The sequence below is a fragment of the Podarcis tiliguerta genome, assembly GCF_965153285.1.
Source record: "Podarcis tiliguerta genome assembly, chromosome: 1".
NCBI lineage: Eukaryota > Metazoa > Chordata > Lepidosauria > Squamata > Lacertidae > Podarcis > Podarcis tiliguerta.
In genome coordinates, this window is record NC_139534.1 from 6,435,708 (window position 1) to 6,456,301 (window position 20,594).

General features: G+C 46.3%; 1 protein-coding gene across 1 annotated transcript; it reads left to right on the forward strand.

Annotated features, from left to right (window-relative positions):
• The first annotated feature begins 341 nt into the window (after positions 1-341).
• On the forward strand, positions 342-20,335 carry IDH1 (isocitrate dehydrogenase (NADP(+)) 1). Its single transcript, XM_083402166.1, has 9 exons — positions 342-654; positions 6,400-6,527; positions 10,028-10,319; positions 10,739-10,844; positions 13,541-13,718; positions 15,232-15,383; positions 16,962-17,102; positions 18,674-18,836; positions 19,492-20,335. Exons 2-9 carry the CDS (start codon positions 6,406-6,408, stop codon positions 19,583-19,585), a joined length of 1,248 nt encoding a protein of 415 aa, XP_083258292.1. The 5' UTR covers positions 342-654; positions 6,400-6,405; the 3' UTR covers positions 19,586-20,335.
• The last annotated feature ends 259 nt before the right edge of the window (positions 20,336-20,594 follow it).

A 20,594-nucleotide genomic window follows, 5' to 3' on the forward strand; every position in this document is an offset into this window, starting at 1 on the left:
AAGAAGCAGGCGTCTCTTAATTTCGTGGCTGCTGTCACCACCTGCAGTGATCATGGAGCCCAAGAAAGTAAAATCTCTCACTGCCTCCATTTCTTCCCCTTCTATTTGCCAGGAGGTGATGGGACCAGTGGCCATGATCTTCGTTTTTTTGATGTTGAGCTTCAGAGATGCGTTACACTTTGCAAAATATCCAAGCCCTCCTTCTCCCAGATCCCTAGCAGCGAGAGGTTCTCTTTCTTGGGGATCGTCAACTTCCTCCTTTCCCCTGCTCTGCATTTTGGCTTCCTTGCCCTCCCCATTGGCAGATCGCCCCCGAGGCCGCCCTTCCCTTTCTCTGGGCGCGCTTCCTTGCAAGCTGCGTGGGAAGCGCGCATTGGCGAGGCGGGATCCTCCCTTCTCCTCTCAATGGGGGAATGCGGCGGCGCAGGCGGGACTAAGGCGACGGAGGGCCGCCGAGGGAGGAGGCGTGGCCCCGGCAGCCCTTCTTTTAAACTCAGCCACAGGCATCGGCTTGCAAGCGCCCTGGGAAACGGCAGCAGCGAGCAGTGGTTGCGGTGGGGACGCCGGCGCAGAGCTCAGCGGGGAAATCTGCATTGACTTCGCCTCCAAGACCACCGGAGACGTTCAGTGACTTGCATCTAAGCCGAGAAAGAAGTGAGTTTGCTGGATCCCAACTTCTTTTGTCTTGCGGGTCTTCTCTCTCTCTCTCTCTTCATTGGCATGCACTATGGGGTGGGTCTTCATTTTCTGTTGCAAACCACCCTGCAACTAAAACTAGACAGACAGAAATACCACGCACGCCTATAGATGCGCCTTCCTTTTTGTTATGACCCCCTTCCCCGCATCTTTATTTTTTATTTTTTATCTCTTTGTCCGCGCTTCATTGCCAAACCCATCTCTGCGAATTGGAGACATCAAAAGGACAGGGAAGGCCGTTGACACCCCCCTTGTTACGCAGCTAGCCAACCTGGGCTTGCATCTGATCGGCTGGGAATCGTTTTATGTAGATCGGTTCCTTTATAGCATGCTGTAGTAACGTACACAGTGTCTTGTCCGTGCAGATGTATGGCTAAGGGATCGGCTCCCCCACCTCTTTTCAGTTCAGTACAGGTTTTCTGCATAGGGTGGTGCCCTGCATGATGAAAGTACGGCAGCCGAAGAACCAGGGGGTGGTTCATTATTCCAGATTAATTGACCCCAATGGCACAGCTTTAGATTGCATGCCTGTGTTCCCATCAAGTCAATGAAATCCCAGTACTAATCTACTGGACAGCTAAATTACACAATCTGAACACGGAGGATCCTAGTTCTATGTTAGCATTTCAGCAGCCTTCTGTCTGAACTCTGGCCTTGACAGAGTTGGTGTTCCAAACAGTCTGCTTGAGTATAACGTGTGTAAGATCTTGCCAAGGCACCCAAGCGCCTCTTCCCATTGAAAATGCTTAGCAATGCAATGTTTGCTTCTTCTTCTTCTTTTTACATAATCGGTTACATTTATCTGCGATACCTTATCTGTGTTTTATGCCAGTTTTGCACAATCTCCACTTTCAAATTGCAACCCAGTCCGATGGGTGGGGTACAAATAATATTAGCATTTCTGCTGTGTGATTTTTGCAGTGCTGCACAATGCACTGCAAATACATTCTTTTACAATTTAAATGTTTCATTCCGGTTTTTCATAATCGTATGTAATCTGTCTGTTATAGTGAGTAAAACAAAACCAAAGAGTAAGTAGAAACTGAAAACGCCACATGGCAAACAGTGTAAGACTGCAAGCATTATTTATATTTATATCCTGCCTTTCCTCCGGTTAACTCAGTGACAATCACTCCAGTGAGCTTCAAGACAGAGCAGGGATTTGGGGTCTCAAATTTCAGTGGCTGCCTGTGCGATGCCAAAATTCAGCACCTGCCTCTTGCTTTCCAGTCTACATCATAGTTGCGGTACCCTCAAGGCTCTGCACCCAGTGCAGCTGAGCCGGTCATGCTCCCCTAAATCCACCTCTGATTTCCAGCTGGGCCTCCGAATATCAATCCCAAGACATAAACCTGTGGCCTTCCAGATGATGTTGGACTACAACTCCCATCATCCCTGGCCATTGCTCTTCCTGACTGTGGCTGATGGGTGTTGAGGTTCAACAATATCTGGAGACCCCCAGGTTCCTTACCCCTAATCTTTGCACTATGCTGGATTTTTTGTTTAGTCGTGTCTGACTCTTTGTGACCCCCTGGACCAGAGCATGCCAGGCACTCCTGTCTTCCACTGCCTCCCGCAGTTTGAGCAAACTCATGCTGGTAGCTTCGAGAACACTGTCCAACCATCTCGTCCTCTGTCTTCCCCTTCTTGTTGTGCTGCATAGAGTATGTTTATTTCTGAATTCGAGACTGCTTTCCAAATGTGTTCCTTGTACTCAGGTATTAGTTGGGCCCAGTATTATTTTATAGTAAAATTCACCTACTGAGGTCATGTTCATACAGATGCTTAATTTGCACTCAGAAAGACCTCCTTTAAATTATGAGTACTGATGTCAATACTTCCCTTAAAGCCCTCCTTTTTCCATTGCGGCACGCACACACATTCCAGGGTGTGTGAACAATCTGGGAGAAAGGTATGCCATTCCTAAACTAGCAAAATGCTTGGAATTATGGTGCCTGAGGAGGTATGTTGCTGGGATTCCTGGGAAGGCAGAGTTGTAGTATTATTGGCTTTCTTGTCAATATGTTTTTAAAATTGTTTTTATCACTGATGTTCCGTAATATTGTATACCGCCCTGGGTCCTGCCAACCTAGCAGTTCAAAAGCACATCAAGTGCAAGTAGATAAATAGGTACCACTCTGGCAGGAAGGTAAACGGCGTTTCCGTGCGCTGCTCTGGTTCGCCAGAAGAGGCGTAGTCATGCTGGCCACATGACCCGGAAGCTGTACGCTGGCTCCCTCGGCCAATAAAGCGAGATGAGCGCCACAACCCAGAGTTGGCCACGACTGGACCTAATGGTCCCGGGTCCCTTTACCTTTACCTATAGGAGGAATAAGACCAGGGGATGAGGAACCTCAATGGTCTAAAGCCAGGGGTCCCTTTACCCTACCGCCCTGGGATCTTCTGAAAAAGGGCAATCAATCAATCAATCAATCAATGATGATGATGGACAGTATATAAATGATGATGATGGTAATAATAGTACACTTTTTGTGCAGAGGTCACATGCTTGCAGGAGTCTCCACCTGTATCAGCCTGCCCCAAACATTAAGATCTTTTCCCAATGCCCCACACGATCGCTTCTATCAGAGGTGAAGTTTGTCATAAGGGTCTGGCTCACACATAATGCTAAACCAGGGTGGGGGGACTCTGGTCCTGGGGGCAAAGGTGGCCCTCTAAGCCTATGTATCTGGCCCTTGGACTCTTCCCAGGCCACACCTGCTTTGCGCCCTTCTTGGGGGTGCTTTTGCCTGGCTAGAATATATCCTCGAATTCTGTTCATGCTTCTTGCTTACTCGCATGGAGTGTAGAGAGGGACGTGCGATTGTGAAGGATTTAGCCTACCTTACAAAGGTAAGAGTCGAATTTGTTGCCCTCGCAGCCCCATTGGGTTTCCTACTATAATGGCAGCGGTTTACTCGGCAGTAATCGGTCGCTGTGATCAGTGCTTTAGCTGTGCTGTATAATGAATTGTTGCATAACTCTGTGTGTGCGCACACCCAGTCACCTGTGATGAGGAAAGCAATTCCATGAAACATTGTGAAATGTAATTGTGAATGAATAATCCGGGTCGTACAAGCAGGAAACTTCTCCAGGGAAGTTTTCCTGGCGCCTTCATTATACACCGTTAGGCACCAGAAAAAAACGTTCCTTTTTAACCAGGCCTTTGGTTAATTTGATTGACACCCTACACCCTTTTAAAATGTGGTTGTTGTGTGTGAGGGGGGTGTTATTGGGTTGTGGTTTTTATTTTTATTTTGTAGTTTTATATTTTGATTTTATTCTGTGAACCGCCCTGAGACCTCCGGTTATAGGGTGGTATATAAATTCAATTAATAATAATAACAATAAAGAAGACTTGCATGCACATTGAGTGAATGATAACTTATAAAAATGTGCGGAGTACAGCCTAAAGCTCTGTTTTTATATTATTTATATTTTATTTCATAAAATTGGTACACTGCTTGATTGTAAAACAAAATCCTCAAGGGGTTTACAAAACATAAAACAGTAAAATCACAAAAAAAAATTACAAACCTACTATAAAACATACTAAAGTTAAAATGCTAAACAGATTAAAATTACCTCAGCTTTCTAAGCATCTGGGTAAAGGTAAAGGGACCCCTGACCATCAGGTCCAGTCGTGGACGACTCTGGGGTTGCGGCGCTCATCTCACTTTATTGGCCTTTATTGGTACAGCTTCCGGGTCATGTGGCCAGCAGGACTAAGCCGCTTCTGGCGAACCAGAGCAGCGCACGGAAACGCAGTTTACCTTCCCACCAGAGTGGTACCTGTTTATCTACTTGCACTTTGACATGCTTTCAGACTGCTAGGTTGGCAGGAGCAGGGACCGAGCAACGGGAGCTCACCCCGTCATGGGGATTCAAACCGCCGTCCTTCTGATCGGCAAGTCCTAGGCTCTGTGGTTTAACCCACAGCGCCACCTGCGTCGCAAGCATCTGGGTAGGCTTCCTAAACAGGAATATATTTAGCAGGCTCCAGAAAGGGTACAGTGAAGGTGCCTGCTTGATCTCAAGCAGGGCATTCCAAAGTTCAGGCGCTGCCACACTAAACAACTGAGGTCTTACAAATCCGGAATGGGTATCACGTGACACCTGTAATGGTGCCAATTCTGCCGATCGAAGCGTTTGATTGGGCACATGTAGAGCAAGGCAGTTTTGTAGGTAAAGGTAATTTTTTGCATTAAACAAAAGCATAGGATAAATGGAAAACGTTTTAAAGCAAAAATGGCCAAGTCATTGCTCTTTCATAACCGGCAAATACCCGTGGGGATTATAAGTAAGCCATGGATTGTTTTAGAACAGTGCTTTTGTTGACAGGGATCAAGGGCCAAGTAGGAGCTGCAATTTTTTCTCCTATTTACTTGAATGCCTGCCTCTCTCACTTTCAGAAAAGTAATATACAGCGGAACTTCCTGCAGGCCTCTTAACTCGCGGGGGTCATTTGCTTGCATGAAGAGATCCTGTTTGTGCTCCTATGCAGTGGCGTAGCGTGGGGGGTGCAGGGGGGGCCGGCCGCACCGGGCGCAACATCTGGGGGGGAGGGGCGTGCTCGCACTCGCAGCTCTCTGCCCCTACCTGGCTCACTCACTCTCTCTCACTGCAGTGCTGGCTGTGCGAATCCGATCCGAGCCGCCGGGTCGCCGCCCACTGTGGAGGGGAGGGTGCCAGGCGTGCGGTGCGGTGCGGAGAGAGAGCGAGGGACTATATGGGGGAGGGACAGTGCAGCGGGGGGGGCGCAAATTACTTGCCTTGCCCCGGGTGCTGACAACCCACGCTACGCCACTGGTCCCGTGTCACACATGGCAACTTCTGCGATCTAAAAGGCATATCTTGGAGCTTTAGGCTGTGTGCACAAGCATCAAAGCGGCCAAGATCTGTGAGCGCTCATATAAGGCACCTTGCAAATCTTAGGCACTGTATGATTATTTAAACCGAAACGTTTCAAGCCACTGTGACTTAGATGGCATGGCTTTGAAGGACACTTGCCAAAACCTGCCGTGGCCCATCCTCAGTGCCAGGAGACACATGGCTGGAAACCCCATAGAATATGCAGACTTTGTGCTCTAGTCTAGTGTGTACCTTTACCAGAGAGGAAATTTCCTGTGCCTTCATCCCATGCAATTCTAGGAATGTCTGAAGGACAGGAGCCGTGTAACCTTGGCATTCCAAAGCAACGCAGCCAGTGTGAAACAACTATACTGGTCTAGAAACATCTAGATTTCCCTCCGCCTGTTGTGGCTGAAGTGGTCTGGCCTTGAATACTCCTCTCTGCTTTCTCCTGGCTATTTTGGTTGCAGACAGCGGAAATGTCCAATTTGATATTCTCCGGAGTGGTTTATGCACACAGGAGAATCTGGGCTTGTGGCAGATACGTGGTCCTTCCGCTTAGCAATGCTCAGAGATAGTCCAGCTTATGTAGAGCCAATGGAAAAATAAACTCCATTCTATGCTCCAAGAAACTACAATTTTATTTTATTTTTAAAAAATCAGAATGGAGCATGAATGTCATGGGTGTACATAACTTACCTTTCTTGCCCCCAAAATCTGAATTGCACTGGGATCATTTCAGACATGAACATCCCCTTCGTAATGTCTCTGTTGCCAACTAGCAGCCCAATTTGATCAATGGATGTCACCGTAATCTGTATTTAGTGTTTGTGTTTTTCCCCTCCCCATTAGATCACAATGTCTAAAAAAATCCATGGCGGATCTGTGGTGGAGATGCAAGGAGACGAAATGACCCGTGTGATCTGGGATCTGATTAAGGAAAAGCTGATCTTTCCCTACGTGGATCTAGATCTTCACAGGTAACTGGATTTCCACAGGTCCTCTGTTTTGTGAGGAAATTTCCAGTTTATACGTGGGTGTTTGTCGACTGCTTAGCTCTTGTATTTGGGAGAGTCTTGCTTGATATTTTCTTTCTCTCTTAGGGACTATCCACACGTTACTTTTGCTGACCCCAAGATTAATATCCACTTTGAAATGGTGTGCCTTGATTATAAATAATTGTCAAATAGAGGCAAATTCCGTTAAGTACTTCGTGACTGTGTGTTCACACTTAATGCCGATTCTCAAATGGGTACCATTTGCCAGATGGGCGGGATATAAATACCGTATTTTTTGCTCTATAAGACTCACTTTTTCCCTCCTAAAAAGTAAGGGGAAATGTGTGTGCGTCTTATGGCGCGAATGCAGGCTGCGCAGCTATCACAGAAGCCAGAACAGCAAGAGGGATCACTGCTTTCACTGCGCAGCGATCCCTCTTGCTGTTCTGGCTTCTGAGATTCAGAATATTTTTTTACTTGTTTTCCTCCTCCAAAAACTAGGTGCGTCTTGTGGTCTGGTGCATCTTATAGAGCGAAAAATACGGTAATAAAATTATTATTACAATGGTACCTCGGTTTACGAACTTAATCCGTTCCGGAAGTCCGTTCTTAAACCGAAACCATTCTTAAACCAAGGCGCGCTTTCCCTAATGAGGCCTCCTGCCACCGGTGCCCTTCCACCGTTCAGATTCCGTTCTTAGACTGAGGTAAAGTTTGCAAACTGGGACACTACTTCCAGTTTTGTGAAGTTCATAAACAAGGCTGTTCTTAAACCGAGGTGCCACTGTATTAAAAGAGTGAGGTATTTTGGCTTGTAAATTCTTGTAAGTGGCCAGTGCAAACTTGCTTAGAACAGAAGATGCTTCTGTTGGCCAAACTTCTCTTTTAAAACAAAAACCTTGGGGTCCAGGGAAGCTTGAACTGCTCAGAAAATAGGAACCTGACAAGTGTTCCTTGCTCTGTCCTCCGGCCACACAGCCCAGGATTTTTTCATGCATCTACCAGTTTAATAGCTTTCATGCTGGGCCGTGGCTCTGTGAATTAACTAGGCAAACTAAGTTGCCACTTACCGTATTTTCCCCTCTATAAAATGCACTTTTCCCCTCCTAAAAAGTAGGGGGGAATGTGTGTGCAGGCTGCACAGCTATCGCTGAAGCCAGCAAATCCCTCTTGCTGTTCTGGCTTCTGGGATAGCCACGCGAAGCCTCTTCAGGGCAGCGGGAACGTTCCTACCGCTGTGCTGAAGAGGCTTTGTCTTGCATTCTTCAACAACATTTGATTCAGAATATTTTTTTTCTCGTTTTCCTCTTAAAAACTAGGTGCGTCTTATGGTCGGGTGTGTCTTATAGAGAGAAAAATACGGTACTTTTCTTTTCTTGCATTGCTCCTGTGCCAGTTGGCAGCCTGTCACAAGTGGCAGCAGTATAAGAGGTTTGCAATTCTTTTTCCATGGACGTCTCTGTGCTAAGGAAAGACCCATGTTTTGGTGTTCTGTCTCTCTCCTGCAGCTTATTAAGGGCATAGGGATTCTGCAGTGGAGTCTGGGGAGAGTAGCGACATAATAGGCAGCTTCAGGTTTCCGTTAGATCTGCTCAGTGAACTAATCCACCCCAACCCCACAGCAGCTCTTTCACCCATTTTCCTGCTTCTGAAGAGCTCTGCTGGCTACCAATGTTATGGCTATTCAGAAGAACCCCACCCCCGCTGTCACCACCTGGGCATCACCTGCTGGCAACAAAACTGTAGCCACAATGACTCATCCCCACTTTCTTCAGCCTTCAAACCACGTGAGCCTGCGGTGGGCATTTACAGTGTTGAGAAAATAAGTCAACCTGCTATTCCACACATTGTTGTTGGAATCAAACCGCTGCCTTACCAGCACCAGGTGACCTCCCTTTGGCACAGTCTTGGGCAGTGTGCGTGGAGGCAGTGGCGTAGCGTGTGGGGTGCAGGGGGGGCCGGGCGCACCGGGCGCAACATCTGGGGGTTAGGGTTAGGGGGCGCAAATCCACGGGTTAGGGGGCGCAAATCCACGGGTTAGGGGGCGCAAATCCATGAGTTAGGGGGCGCAAATTACTTGCCTTGCCCCGGGTGCTGACAACCCACGCTACACCACTGCGTGGAGGTCCTGGGCTTCCCAGATGACAAGACTCTCAGTCTCTCCAATGTGCTCCAAAGGAAAGCAGAGCAATACGCTTAGCACCAGCTTGGCTGCAGGAGTTTCCGGAAGGAGGCACACAAAGTGCCCTCCAATCACCTTAGGGACTCCGTTCCTGTTTTGTGTAGGGTTTACCTTTTCTTCTCCCAAAGGTCTCCTATGGCAGCAGAGGTTTAGGATCAAGAGTTTTCTTTCTCCTTGATGGGCTTCATTCCCAGGCTGATGAGCCCGACCTGCTCCTCACTTCCCTCTGCAGCAGGCACCCCCAGCCTTCGGCCCTCCAGATGTTTTGTACTACAATTCCCATCATCCCTGACCACTGGTCCTGTTAGCTAGGGATCATGGGAGTTGTAGGCCAAAACATCTGGAGGCCCGCAGGTTGGGGGTGCCTGCTCTACGGCATGTTCAGAAACTGCCTTCCTGACCATTGGACCCACTCTTGCTCTCGTCTGCGCAATCCTCTGGAGCCAGTCTTTGCATGCAGGGCAAGTCCCTAACTCACTAAGGGCTTGAGACCCATCAGCTCCCCTCAGTCAAAGCCGTTCCCGGGGTGTGGCTGCTGTCACATGGTGACAGCTTCTAGGAGCCACAGTGCAGAACTGAGTGCAGGTTGGGGGCCAAAGGTGGACAAACTACCCCAGAAGGAGCACAATGTGTCCCCCACCAGAGGTACTACCCCTCCCCTAACACCACACACTGTCAGAGTACCATTGGCAAGAGTACCATGGAGAAAAGTACAGCAAAATCTTTTCAGTGCATCCACCGGTTGTAGATTAAGCCGTTGAGTCGTTAACCTTTCCCCTACTTCTCTTGCACTTTGCTTTTTGTTCCGGATACCTGCCTAACCAGATGTACTGCTTTGCTCGTGCTGACACTGCCAAAGCAGAATACGTATCTGATAGCATAGCTGTACAATCCCACACGTCTGAGTCCAGACACATTTTCATTCATTTGTTTTTATTGGAAGGAGAGCATCAACATGGCTGTCCAAGCGGCTTTTGCTCATTCCTCCAAGTGTTAACTTCATGAAATTATCCATTTGTATATGAAGTAGCTCCTTCTTTCATGGGGACTCCAACTCCCATCAGCCTCAGCAAGCAATTGCAGGGATGATGGGAGTTGTGGTTCAGCAACATCTGGAGGGCCAACGGTTCCTCACACCTGCAGAAGATGGTCATTTTACTCTGTTTGTGCCGTTTCCTATCTCTTCTCTTCTTTTTGAGCATGTTTTCCACCCTGAACTATGATGCACATGTTTAGTAAGGCCTTGGATGGGTCTGTAAGGCACTTAACAAATGACTGTGTTTTGGGGACTTGCTTGCAGCTATGATCTGGGCATAGAGAACCGCGATGCGACCGATGACAAGGTCACCGTGGAAGCTGCAGAAGCTATCAAGAAATACAATGTTGGAATCAAGTGCGCTACTATCACTCCGGATGAGAATAGGGTAGAGGAATTCAAGCTGAAGCAGATGTGGAAATCTCCAAATGGAACGATCCGAAACATTCTTGGGGGCACAGTCTTCAGGGAAGCCATTATCTGCAAAAACATCCCCCGACTAGTATCTGGCTGGGTAAAGCCCATCATCATTGGCCGTCATGCTTTTGGAGACCAAGTGAGTCCTTCACGCAGCGTTCGGCATTTATGGCTTTTACTGTTGAGCACACCCTCTCAAACATCAGAGATTTTGTATGGTTGGGGAATGCATGCAAGAGAGAGCAAAATTCAGCTGCAGGGCCATCGATGAATCGTCACAAAGCATATCTCTTACAGATTTTTGAACTGAACTGCAATTCTTGTTAATGATTAAAATAGATTGAGCTGTGTTGAAATCTCTGCAAGCTACAGCTGCGGCTGTTTGCCTTGGTCTGGAAATCATTTAATGGAAGTACGCCTTTCTTCCCTGGAAAAGGGGAATAATGGAAATCTGACCTGACATATACATGGTATATAATTCTGCTAGGGAGGGGGTACTGGTAAGCTGCATGTTGATCATCCCTGACCTAAGCAGCCATTTTGTTTGTTCCTCTGCAGTACAGAGCCACAGACTTTGTCGTTGCTGGCCCTGGAAAGGTAGAGATGACCTACACACCGAAGAACGGAGGCAAACCCATTACTTATTTGGTCCATAACTTTGAAAGTAAGTGTTGGATTATATAAAGGATATTTGAATGTGGAGAATTGGGGGAGGCATGTTAAGTAGAGCTAGGCTTGTAGCCTGAATAATGGATTGAGCCAGACCTTCAACCAGGGATCCACAACTGGGGAACCATGGACCAAACCTAGCCCCAGTTGCCCTCCATCCCAAGTTGCCAAGGTGGGAACAGAATGCAGAGGAACTAGTAACTATGGTGATATTCAACGAAGTCTTCCTCGCTAGACCCACTGAAGTTAATGGACATAACTTAGTCATGTTCATGGGACGCGGTGGGTTAAAGCCTCAGCACCTAGGACTTGCCGATCGAAAGGCCGGCGGTTCGAATCCCTGCGGCGAGGTGCGCTCCCGTCGTTCGGTCCCAGCGCCTGCCAACCTAGCAGTTCGAAAGCACCCCCGGGTACAAGTAGATAAATAGGGACCACTTACCAGCGGGAAGGTAAACAGCGTTCCGTGTGCTGCGCTGGCTCGCCAGATGCAGCTTGTCACGCTGGCCACGTGACCCGGAAGTGTATCCAGACAGCGCTGGCCCCCGGCCTCTTGAGTGAGATGGGCGCACAACCCTAGAGTCTGGCAAGACTGGCCCGTACGGGCAGGGGTACCTTTACCTTTACCTTAGTCATGTTCATTAACTACAGTGGGTCCACTCTGAGTAACATTTAGTTGAATCATACCCTATATAGCTGTAGGCTGGCGATCCTAGTAGTGAGCCAGGGTCTCCCTTCCAACAATGGTCTTTCCATAATATTAGATCAAGGAGCACATGAAGTATGAAAAACAACAGCAGCATTTCTGTTCTGTACATGCTGTTCTGTCACCATTGTTCCTGTTACATACAGGCCTGTTCTTTTCTGCCAGAGGCAAGGGCACAGCCCAGGAACCCAAAGTTGCTTTGGTGTTGCTCAAACAGTTGTGAAACTGGCGTCGGTGGTTGCAAAACCAACTTGTGATTTACGTGTGTTTCAATGTCTTGCTTCATTCTGCGCAAGGCAATAATGTAATTTGGGGCAATTCTAGCTTTGATGTGTATAGATAGGATGAAAGGACTACGAGGGGGAGGTTTGATTCTAGCAATCGCAGATGCAGAGTTCTTGAAATGTATGTTTGCTGAAGGATGGGAATTGCTGCACTGTGTTTCCCTGCCTGGATTGCCCAGGAGTCTTGAGAGATTGAATTGGAAGAATGTTGCAGAAGGGATGCAATAGAGCACTTTCCATCTTGGTTCCATGCACATGTCGGAACCAAGAAACTCCTAAGAGTCTAAGAAGGAAGAGGCTGAAAGGAAGGGAATCTGCACAGGAAAGGAGAGAGCCTGCAGAATGTAGACTTGGCCCAAGTCACTTACCGCCCTCTCATGATGGTTCCATAAATCACTTGGACAATATCTACAGAGCACTCTGAATACTCAAAGTGCTTTGCAAATGCATACTATCCATAAGCATTAAATGGGCGTTTGGTGATTCCTGTCTGAAGGCACTGGAGAGGTTTGTGCTTGTGTGTCCCACAAAGTTCCGATCAGGTTCTTTACTACTCTTAAAGGGGGGAAGGAATTCTGCATCTGCCTTCTTAACTCCTTTAGTGGAACTTGGGAAAGTTGCTAGGCGGCTGTGTTTGCATGGAGAAGCAAGTGATTTCCCAGCCTTCTGTATAAATGAGAGGCTCCATTCATTTAAGCTGTGGACTAGATCTGTATGTTTAGTATATGGTTGCGTTCATCGATGTAGAGATGTAATGATGTAATGAATGCTGCATTGAACTGGACATATGTGCCACGCATCAGGCCGTACAAAAATAATTGGTGGCTGCAGTATAGTCCTTAAACGTTCTGGGAATGCTCCCTGTACACTTTCTCTCCATTGAGCCATGGCCATGAATGAACAGTTGTAGGCTGTGTGCCAGCTCACAGACTGTGACAAGCGGAGACTGGGTGGAATCCGTTCAGACACACTGAGGGTTTTTGTCCTTCGTCCCTGCCCAGCGTAACTTCATGCTTTGCAACTCCTCAGTGGTACTCCAGGCATTAAAAAAAGAGAGAGAGAGATAGCCTGGGAAATTGCAAAACAATCCTTACAATAGCCCTGTAAGGTATGGTAGTATTATTTCTGTATGTCAGACTGGGGTGTAATAGAATAGCGACTTGACTAAGACCATCCAGAGCTGAGATTTGAACTAAGGCAGCCTTGCTCAAAACCCTCCTTAACCATTAATTACTGTTGCGTTACACTGCACATATCGATGCGTGTTCTAAGCCCCACAGAATCATTTCAAGGAGGTCAATTGTCGTGTCACAGAGTAATGTTCAATTATCAGTCATTGCTTTAGTTAAAATGTTCAGGTATGGAATTATCACCAGAAGGCATCCCAGTTTCTGAAAAGACTGATTTAGAGTCCTGTTTTAATTTTTTAAATTTTAATGAGAAAAAGGAGTAAAGATAAAAAACACACTTCAGCGAGTTGAAAATTCATAATATTTATAAAAATATTTTTATACTCTCCATTTTAAAAGATGTCAGAGTGGTTTGCTGTTTTCTTAAAATGAAAGTATATAAAAATATTGAGGGGGGGGTGTCAGAGAGAGGAGTGGTACACACTATAAAAATACCGTGCTGCTCAAAAGTAGATGTTTCTGTTCTACCTGACTCCTTTTTTTTACTTTCCTCTTTCTCTCTTCTGTGGTATAGACTGTGGAGGTGTGGCTATGGGAATGTTCAACCTTGACCAGTCCATTGCGGACTTTGCCCACAGTTCTTTCCAGATGGCGCTGTCTAAAGCATGGCCTCTGTACCTGAGCACCAAAAACACCATTTTGAAGCGATATGATGGGCGTTTTAAGGACATCTTTCAGGAGATCTATGAGAAGTAATCAATATTTTGTTATATATTCATCTTGCAGGTGTATCTTTGTTTAAAGAACTGTCTTATTAGTCACGGTAGCTGATCTTTGAGTCTTTGGTCAAAAAGGTCTACCTCAAAATTTCACATTTTTTATCTTATTTCTTAATGCCACTGGAAGCTGAACCAGTTAGTCATTCGTTTTGCAAAACCTCTTTCTGTTAACTCCTACAGAAACATGAGGTGGAGGAAAGCTATGACCCTGAGTGAATGAAGAACTGATTTTCATATTTCATATGAAAATAAAAATCCAACAAGAGAGACGCTGGAGGCCCAGACATAAAATTCAGTCCCCTAAGGTTCATTGGCTGCCTTCCATCCTAGCCCAAGATCCCAAGGACAACCTCATTCTTCCAGGCTGAAACACAGGCAGAGGACTCTAGATCTGCCACTTCTGGACAGGATCTGCCTGGGCAGAGCTCTCTCTCTGTACTGTGGACCTTGGCTCTTTGCCACTGCACTGACCACACTGGAAGGAAGTGGTAGTCCGCAACTTTGCTGCTGATTACTCTGCAGAAAAGGATGAGGGATTGAGGAGCTACAGAATCCTAGTTGCAGGGGTCCTTGCTGACCATTTAGTTCAGTCCCCTGCAGGAAGTTCAGGTGGCATCCCCAGCTGTTCAGCCTCTGCTTAAAGACCACCAGCAAAGGAGAGGCCACCAACTCCCACCAGCCCCAGAAAGCACGGCCAGTGGCCAAGGATCATGGAAGCTTGTACAGTGGTGCCCTGCAAGACGAATGCCTCGCAAGACGGAAAACCCGCTAGACGAAAGTGTTTTCCGTTTTGGAGGTGCTTCGCAAAACAAATTTGCTATGGGCTTGCTTCGCAAGACGAAAATGTCTTGCAAATTCTGCGGGGTTTTTTTCCCTCCCCCCCTTTTCCTCAGCCCCTAAACCGCTTAACAGCTGTTCTCTAAGCCGCTTAACAGCTGATGCTAAGCCGCTTAACAGCTGATCAAAGCCGCTTATCAGCTGATCCACTAAGCCGCTAATAGCCTTTTAGCAGCTAATCTGCTAATCCCTTAATAGCCGCTAATCCCTTAATAGCTGCTAATAGCCGCTAAACCGCTAATAGCGCTAATAGCGCTAATCCGCTAATGGGCTTGCTTCGCAAGACGGAAAAAAACGCAAGACGAAGAGACTCGCGGAACGGATTCTTTTCGTCTTGCAAGGCACCACCGTAGTTCATCTGGAGGAGCAAAGGTTCCCCACACCATCTTTTAAGTACTTGGATCCATTATTGGACTGCCTTTACCTTTATGCAGCTTCTCATATTCTGACTAAAATCTGCCCTCATGTAACGCAAGCCAGAAATATCGTAAGGTACATTAGCATGGAAACTCAGGCCGGTTTCCTCCCCTTCCCCACCACATTCCCACATCCTTTATGCAAGGTGTAAGCTGCTTTCCCTTCTTCTCATGGGTTGTATATACCGGGCCTGCAATTTTCACCTGTGATTCTACTTTCCTTTTCCTTCCAGGGAGTACAAGTCACAGTTTGAGGCCAAAAAGATATGGTATGAGCATCGGCTGATTGATGACATGGTGGCCCAAGCGCTAAAATCTGAGGGAGGATTTATCTGGGCCTGCAAGAACTATGATGGGGATGTGCAGTCTGACTCGATTGCCCAAGGTATGACCCACCCCTCTCTTGTAGCACTTCTACAGGACGCCATTTTGATAGCTTGAGATTACGGTAAATTCTTTATCTTTGGCAAAACGTGGGTTGGCTGTGTGAGGAGTGACTTAATGATTGTTGGGACATAAGAATAGCCCTGTTACAGCAGGCCAAGGGGCGTCCTGGCTCAGCATTTTGTCTCCAACAGTGGACAGTTAGATGCTTCTGAAAAACCTACAAAGACTGCAGCCAGTGTGGTGTAGTGGTTAAGAGCGGTAGTCTCGTAATCTGGGGAACTGGGTTCGCGTCTCCGCTCCTCCACATGCAGCTGCTGGGTGACCTTGGGCCAGTCACACTTCTCTGAAGTCTCTCAGCCCCACTCACCTCATAGAGTGTTTGTTGTGGGGGAGGAAGGGAAAGGAGATTGTTAGCCGCTTTGAGACTCCTGAAGGGGAGTGAAAGGCGGGCTATCAAATCCAAACTCTTCTTCTTCTTCTTCCTGGTGGCAAAATGTGCAAGCTTTCACATGGTGCAGGATTTGTCACAGAAGGGGAAAGCAACTAAATTCCCTGCGGTATAGAAAACAAGGTTGTTCCCTTGTACAGATGATGGTACCCACTCAGCTATGTAACAATATTTCATTCCAGCAAACCTTTCTACATCAAACATGAATGTGTACAATGGAACGGCCAGCAGGGAGTTACAAATTATTGAACATCATGTTGATATAAGGAACACCTATTTCCGATAAAAATTCCTGTATCAGCAACACATGGCTTCCAAGAATGGCAAGGGGCCACCAGAAAGGGAGACATGTTCTCTGCCTTTCATCAGTGGCTCAAAGGAAGTTTTGTGGTTTCTTTGCACTGGTAGCAGCCATAACGTTTTATGGCTATGTTGCTCTTACCCAGGTATTGTATGTGGCCTGTAACAGCAAGGAAAACGTATGCTGCTTTCTTGAGTATTGAGAAGCAAAACTGGTCTTGCCACACTTACGTGCTTGGGAGGCAGGAAACTTTCTGAAGGAATGGAGATGATAGGGCTGAGAGGAAGAGTTCTAATTGTCAAGGAGCTAGCCGTGCTTGAAAGACAAGTGGTGGGTGTTTGCAATTAGCCTTAAGGTGAATTGTCATAAAATTACTAGGTAGCCTAATGGCAGACGCGATGCTGTTGGCCCTGACAATTGTCCCACACGGCTCAGCAATTTACAGAACTCCTAAGGGCAGAGGCTTCTGCATAGCATTTGATCACGTGCCTTTAGGCCACCACGATCCTGTAACCAGAATTTTATTGCCTTCTTCAATTCACCAGTGGAAAACACTTTGTGAATTCCAGGCAAATTCAAGTCAAGTCCAGCTAAGCATATACTTAACTCACTTTCCTTGTTGTCTTGTTATTTCCTCACATTTCTCCTTCATTTCTGACAGAATTGGAAACCACTTGCATGTCTTGTTCCAAATTACTAGATTGAAAATTATCTTCTGTATGTATGAAGGCTGTTGAGACATACCAGGTTGATTTATTTGCCCCGCCTGGTACGCCATGGAGGAATATGCAAAAAAATTGAAGTTCTCAGTTTATTCTCGTGCCCAGGTTATGGCTCCTTGGGGCTGATGACTAGTGTCCTGATATGCCCAGATGGCAAAACTGTTGAAGCTGAAGCTGCTCACGGCACAGTCACCCGTCATTATCGCTTGTACCAGAAAGGTCAAGAAACCTCTACAAACCCGATCGGTAAGTTTGCTACCAGCTGTCTCAGCCATACCTAGAAAATGTGTGTGAAGCATGTTTTGCCACGGCTTATTCCCAAGAATAAAAGTCTTGTCTAGTTCTTGTGCTTATTTTGGTAAGCTGTATCTATTGTTATAATAATAAAATAATAATAATAATAATAATAATAATAATAATAATAAATAATTTATTATTTATACCCCGCCCATCTGGCTGGGTTTCCCCAGCCACTCTGGACGGCTTCCAACAAAGATGAAAAATACACTAAAATGTCACATATCAAAAACTTCCCTGAACAGGGCTGCCTTCAGATGTCTTCTGAATGTCAGATAGTTGTTTATTCTCTTGACATCTGGTGGGAGGGCGTTCCATAGGGCGGGCGCCACTACTGAGAAGGCCCTCTGCCTGGTTCCCTGTAACTTGGCCTCTCGCAGTGAGGGAACCGCCAGAAGGCCCTCGGAGCTGGACCTCAGTGACCGGGCAGAATGATGGGGGTGGAGACGCTCCTTCACGTCTACTGGACCGAGGCCGTTTATGGAATATTATGGCTGTAGGAACAGCAGGTTCTGTCTCCAGCACCATTTCAGGGTCCCCTCACTGCAAGGATTACTGCTAGTGCAAAGGAAGTCCCCCCCTCCCTCTCCTCCCACCTGTGCCCACCCCAATCTGTTTTGAATCAATTTCTCCAAGCCTCCAGAGCAGATTTCAAAGAGGGCGTGGAGGCAGGATCCTGTTGTGGCAGCAGTTATCCTTGCGCGGGTAGGACAAGTTAGCAAAACGCTACCCCGTGTAGAACATGCTGCTGTTTCACTTGCAGAATGGCTTTTGATCCAGTGGAGGCATCTTCCTGTGCTGACGTGGAGAACCCCCAACAGTCTGGGACAAATTTTGGGGGTGATGTTCAAAAAGGGGACCGGCAAGATTCACCTCCCCTTGTTTCACCCTAGCGGACACCTCTATTAAGAGTCATTCTGCAGGTGGAACAGCTGCAGACATATCAGATAGCAAAATAATCGTGTGGGGTGCGTGCTGTGTAGCTTGCACAGCACAGATGAAAATATTGCTGTGTAGTCTGTGGAATTCAAAATGAATAAAGGCAGAAACTGTTTCCAGGATTCACGTAGTCTGTCATTCCGTATTTATGGTTCCATGGTATCTCAGGAAACGTGTGTGCCAGGTGAGAGGTGCAAGAAGAAATGTGTGGCAGGAAAGCATTTAAATTCTATTACTTGGATGTCTTTGTCGTCATTCTCTTAATGGGAATACACTGTGAAGCAGAAATTGGAAATCTTGACACCATTTGAGGAACGAGATTCCCATAGGGGCAGACGCAGCTGGGTTGCTGTGTGTCAGGAGGCTGCTTGCTGAGAGACTCCAGAGGAAAACACTTCACAGGGGAAGTTTTGATAATTCAGTTCAAGGAGTGCATTTGCCAGTTGAAATCAAAATTAGATTGTTAGGTGCTCATGGTGCAGGAGGGAGTAATGCGGTAATAGAGAAGGTCATAATTTCAGAAGTGGAACCATTGGCTCAATTCATCTTTTTTTTCTCTCTCTCCTTTTGACCTTTCTCAGCATCCATCTTTGCCTGGACTAGAGGTCTTGCTCACAGAGCAAAGTTGGATAACAACACAGACCTTAAGAACTTTGCTTCTGCCTTGGAAGAAGTTTGCATAGAGACCATTGAAGCTGGCTTTATGACAAAAGATCTGGCTGCTTGTATCAAAGGGTTACCCAAGTGAGTAAAACTCAGCCTATTAGGAAAAGGAATGTTGTTACCACATAATGGTAGAATTTGTACAATTCAAAAAAACACTAAACTGCTTGTTTGGTGTTCATTGCAGCATAGACCTGAATTGCATCCCAAAGACGGGCAATTACAAGAACTGAAAGCAGAACTACTCGGGTCTCCAGTAAAATATGACTGCAGTGTTTTAAGTCATTCTTTGCCAGGGTCGTAGCAGCTAATCCTTCTTCTGCCAAATTGTGAAAGCTCTTATTCTGTATTTCATGCTAAAGTCGCCACACAAGCCCAAGGTTAGGGAACATGCATCTAAAATATGTTCTCATGCCTATAAATGTAGGTTTTTGAGAAAGGAATGACCCCCCACACACACACACACATTTTTTTCTTCTTAACCAAAGGAAAGGAAGCCTTGAGATACTAGATTGAGGGGTGGAAAGGAGTGGATCGAGATTCACCCCACCCAAGAATGAGAAAAAATCAGATGGCATAAAACATTGTCAGAACATTTCTTGCGTGTGTATAGAACAGCCAAAGTTTGTGCCATGCTGCTCCTGACTGACACAAACCTGCAAAACTAGCTAATGTTTAAGATCAATTTTAAATCTCATACTACCATAACATTTACGGTTTTCTTTCTTCATCTCAGTGTGACGCGCTCTGACTACTTGAACACATTTGACTTCATGGATAAACTTGGTGAAAACCTAAAGGCAAAACTCTCTTCCCAGCCAAGACTTTAAGGAGTAGGCCTCAAGAATTGCTCCGGAAAGAAGGTTGCCTGCCACATGAATGAATTGCACTGTTGTGTAGTATAGCACTTGGGGGGGGAAATATGTCTACATTGTCAGATTTTGTTTTTTTTGTAAAAAGGCACACGGGGCAGGCTAGATGGCTGCCTCTGTGAATTAAGCTGTTAGCCTTCTTGCCAACCAAAACCCACAGTGACAGACACTTGCTGGGGGTGGAGATGAGCTCTACAGTGAATGATTTAAATAATGAAATAGGTTTTGTTTTCTAGCTAGCTGTTGGGCCCTTACTGGAGTACGTAAAGCACTGCAAGATTTAAAAACCTAGTGAAATTGGACAAAGGCTGCAATCCTAACCTCGGTTGCCTGAGAGTAAGCCCCAATGAGTGCAGTAGGATTTGCTTCTGAACAGACATGGTGAGAAGTGCACTGTAAAGCCTCACGTTGGCAGGATTGTAGGACGATTCTACTAATGTTAGAGTTGTGAGCATTTGCCACAGTTCAATAGGGCAAAGACCTAGACAAATGCAGTCCTTTTCTTATGTATAGTACCCAAGTTGAAGTGCAGGGATGATTTACTCCTGTGTTTAGGCCAGGTGTATTTTATTTCCTTTCAGATAGGTTAATGGTGCAGTTTCTCAGACTATTTTCAACCATTTGAACATTCTCATTAAACATTGTCCCATCCATGGCTCCTATTCTTTTTATGGGGGATATTTGGCATAAATAAACTACTAATATCCATCCCTATGTGTCATCTTGTTTATGAATTGTAAGGAGACAACTGGTAAACTGTAGTTCAATTTACAAAATAATCTTTGCACTTGGAACAGGTGTAGGATAGCTGGGCAGATCTAGTGCACGGCCTAAGCAGCATTTAAATGGGGTCATGTCTTCCCTGGAACTCAGCTTTCGACACTTTAATGCAAGCTAATAGTCACATATTGTTTGGAATAAGATGATCTACAACTCAATAAAATGTTAAACGTTCTACATTCCTGGA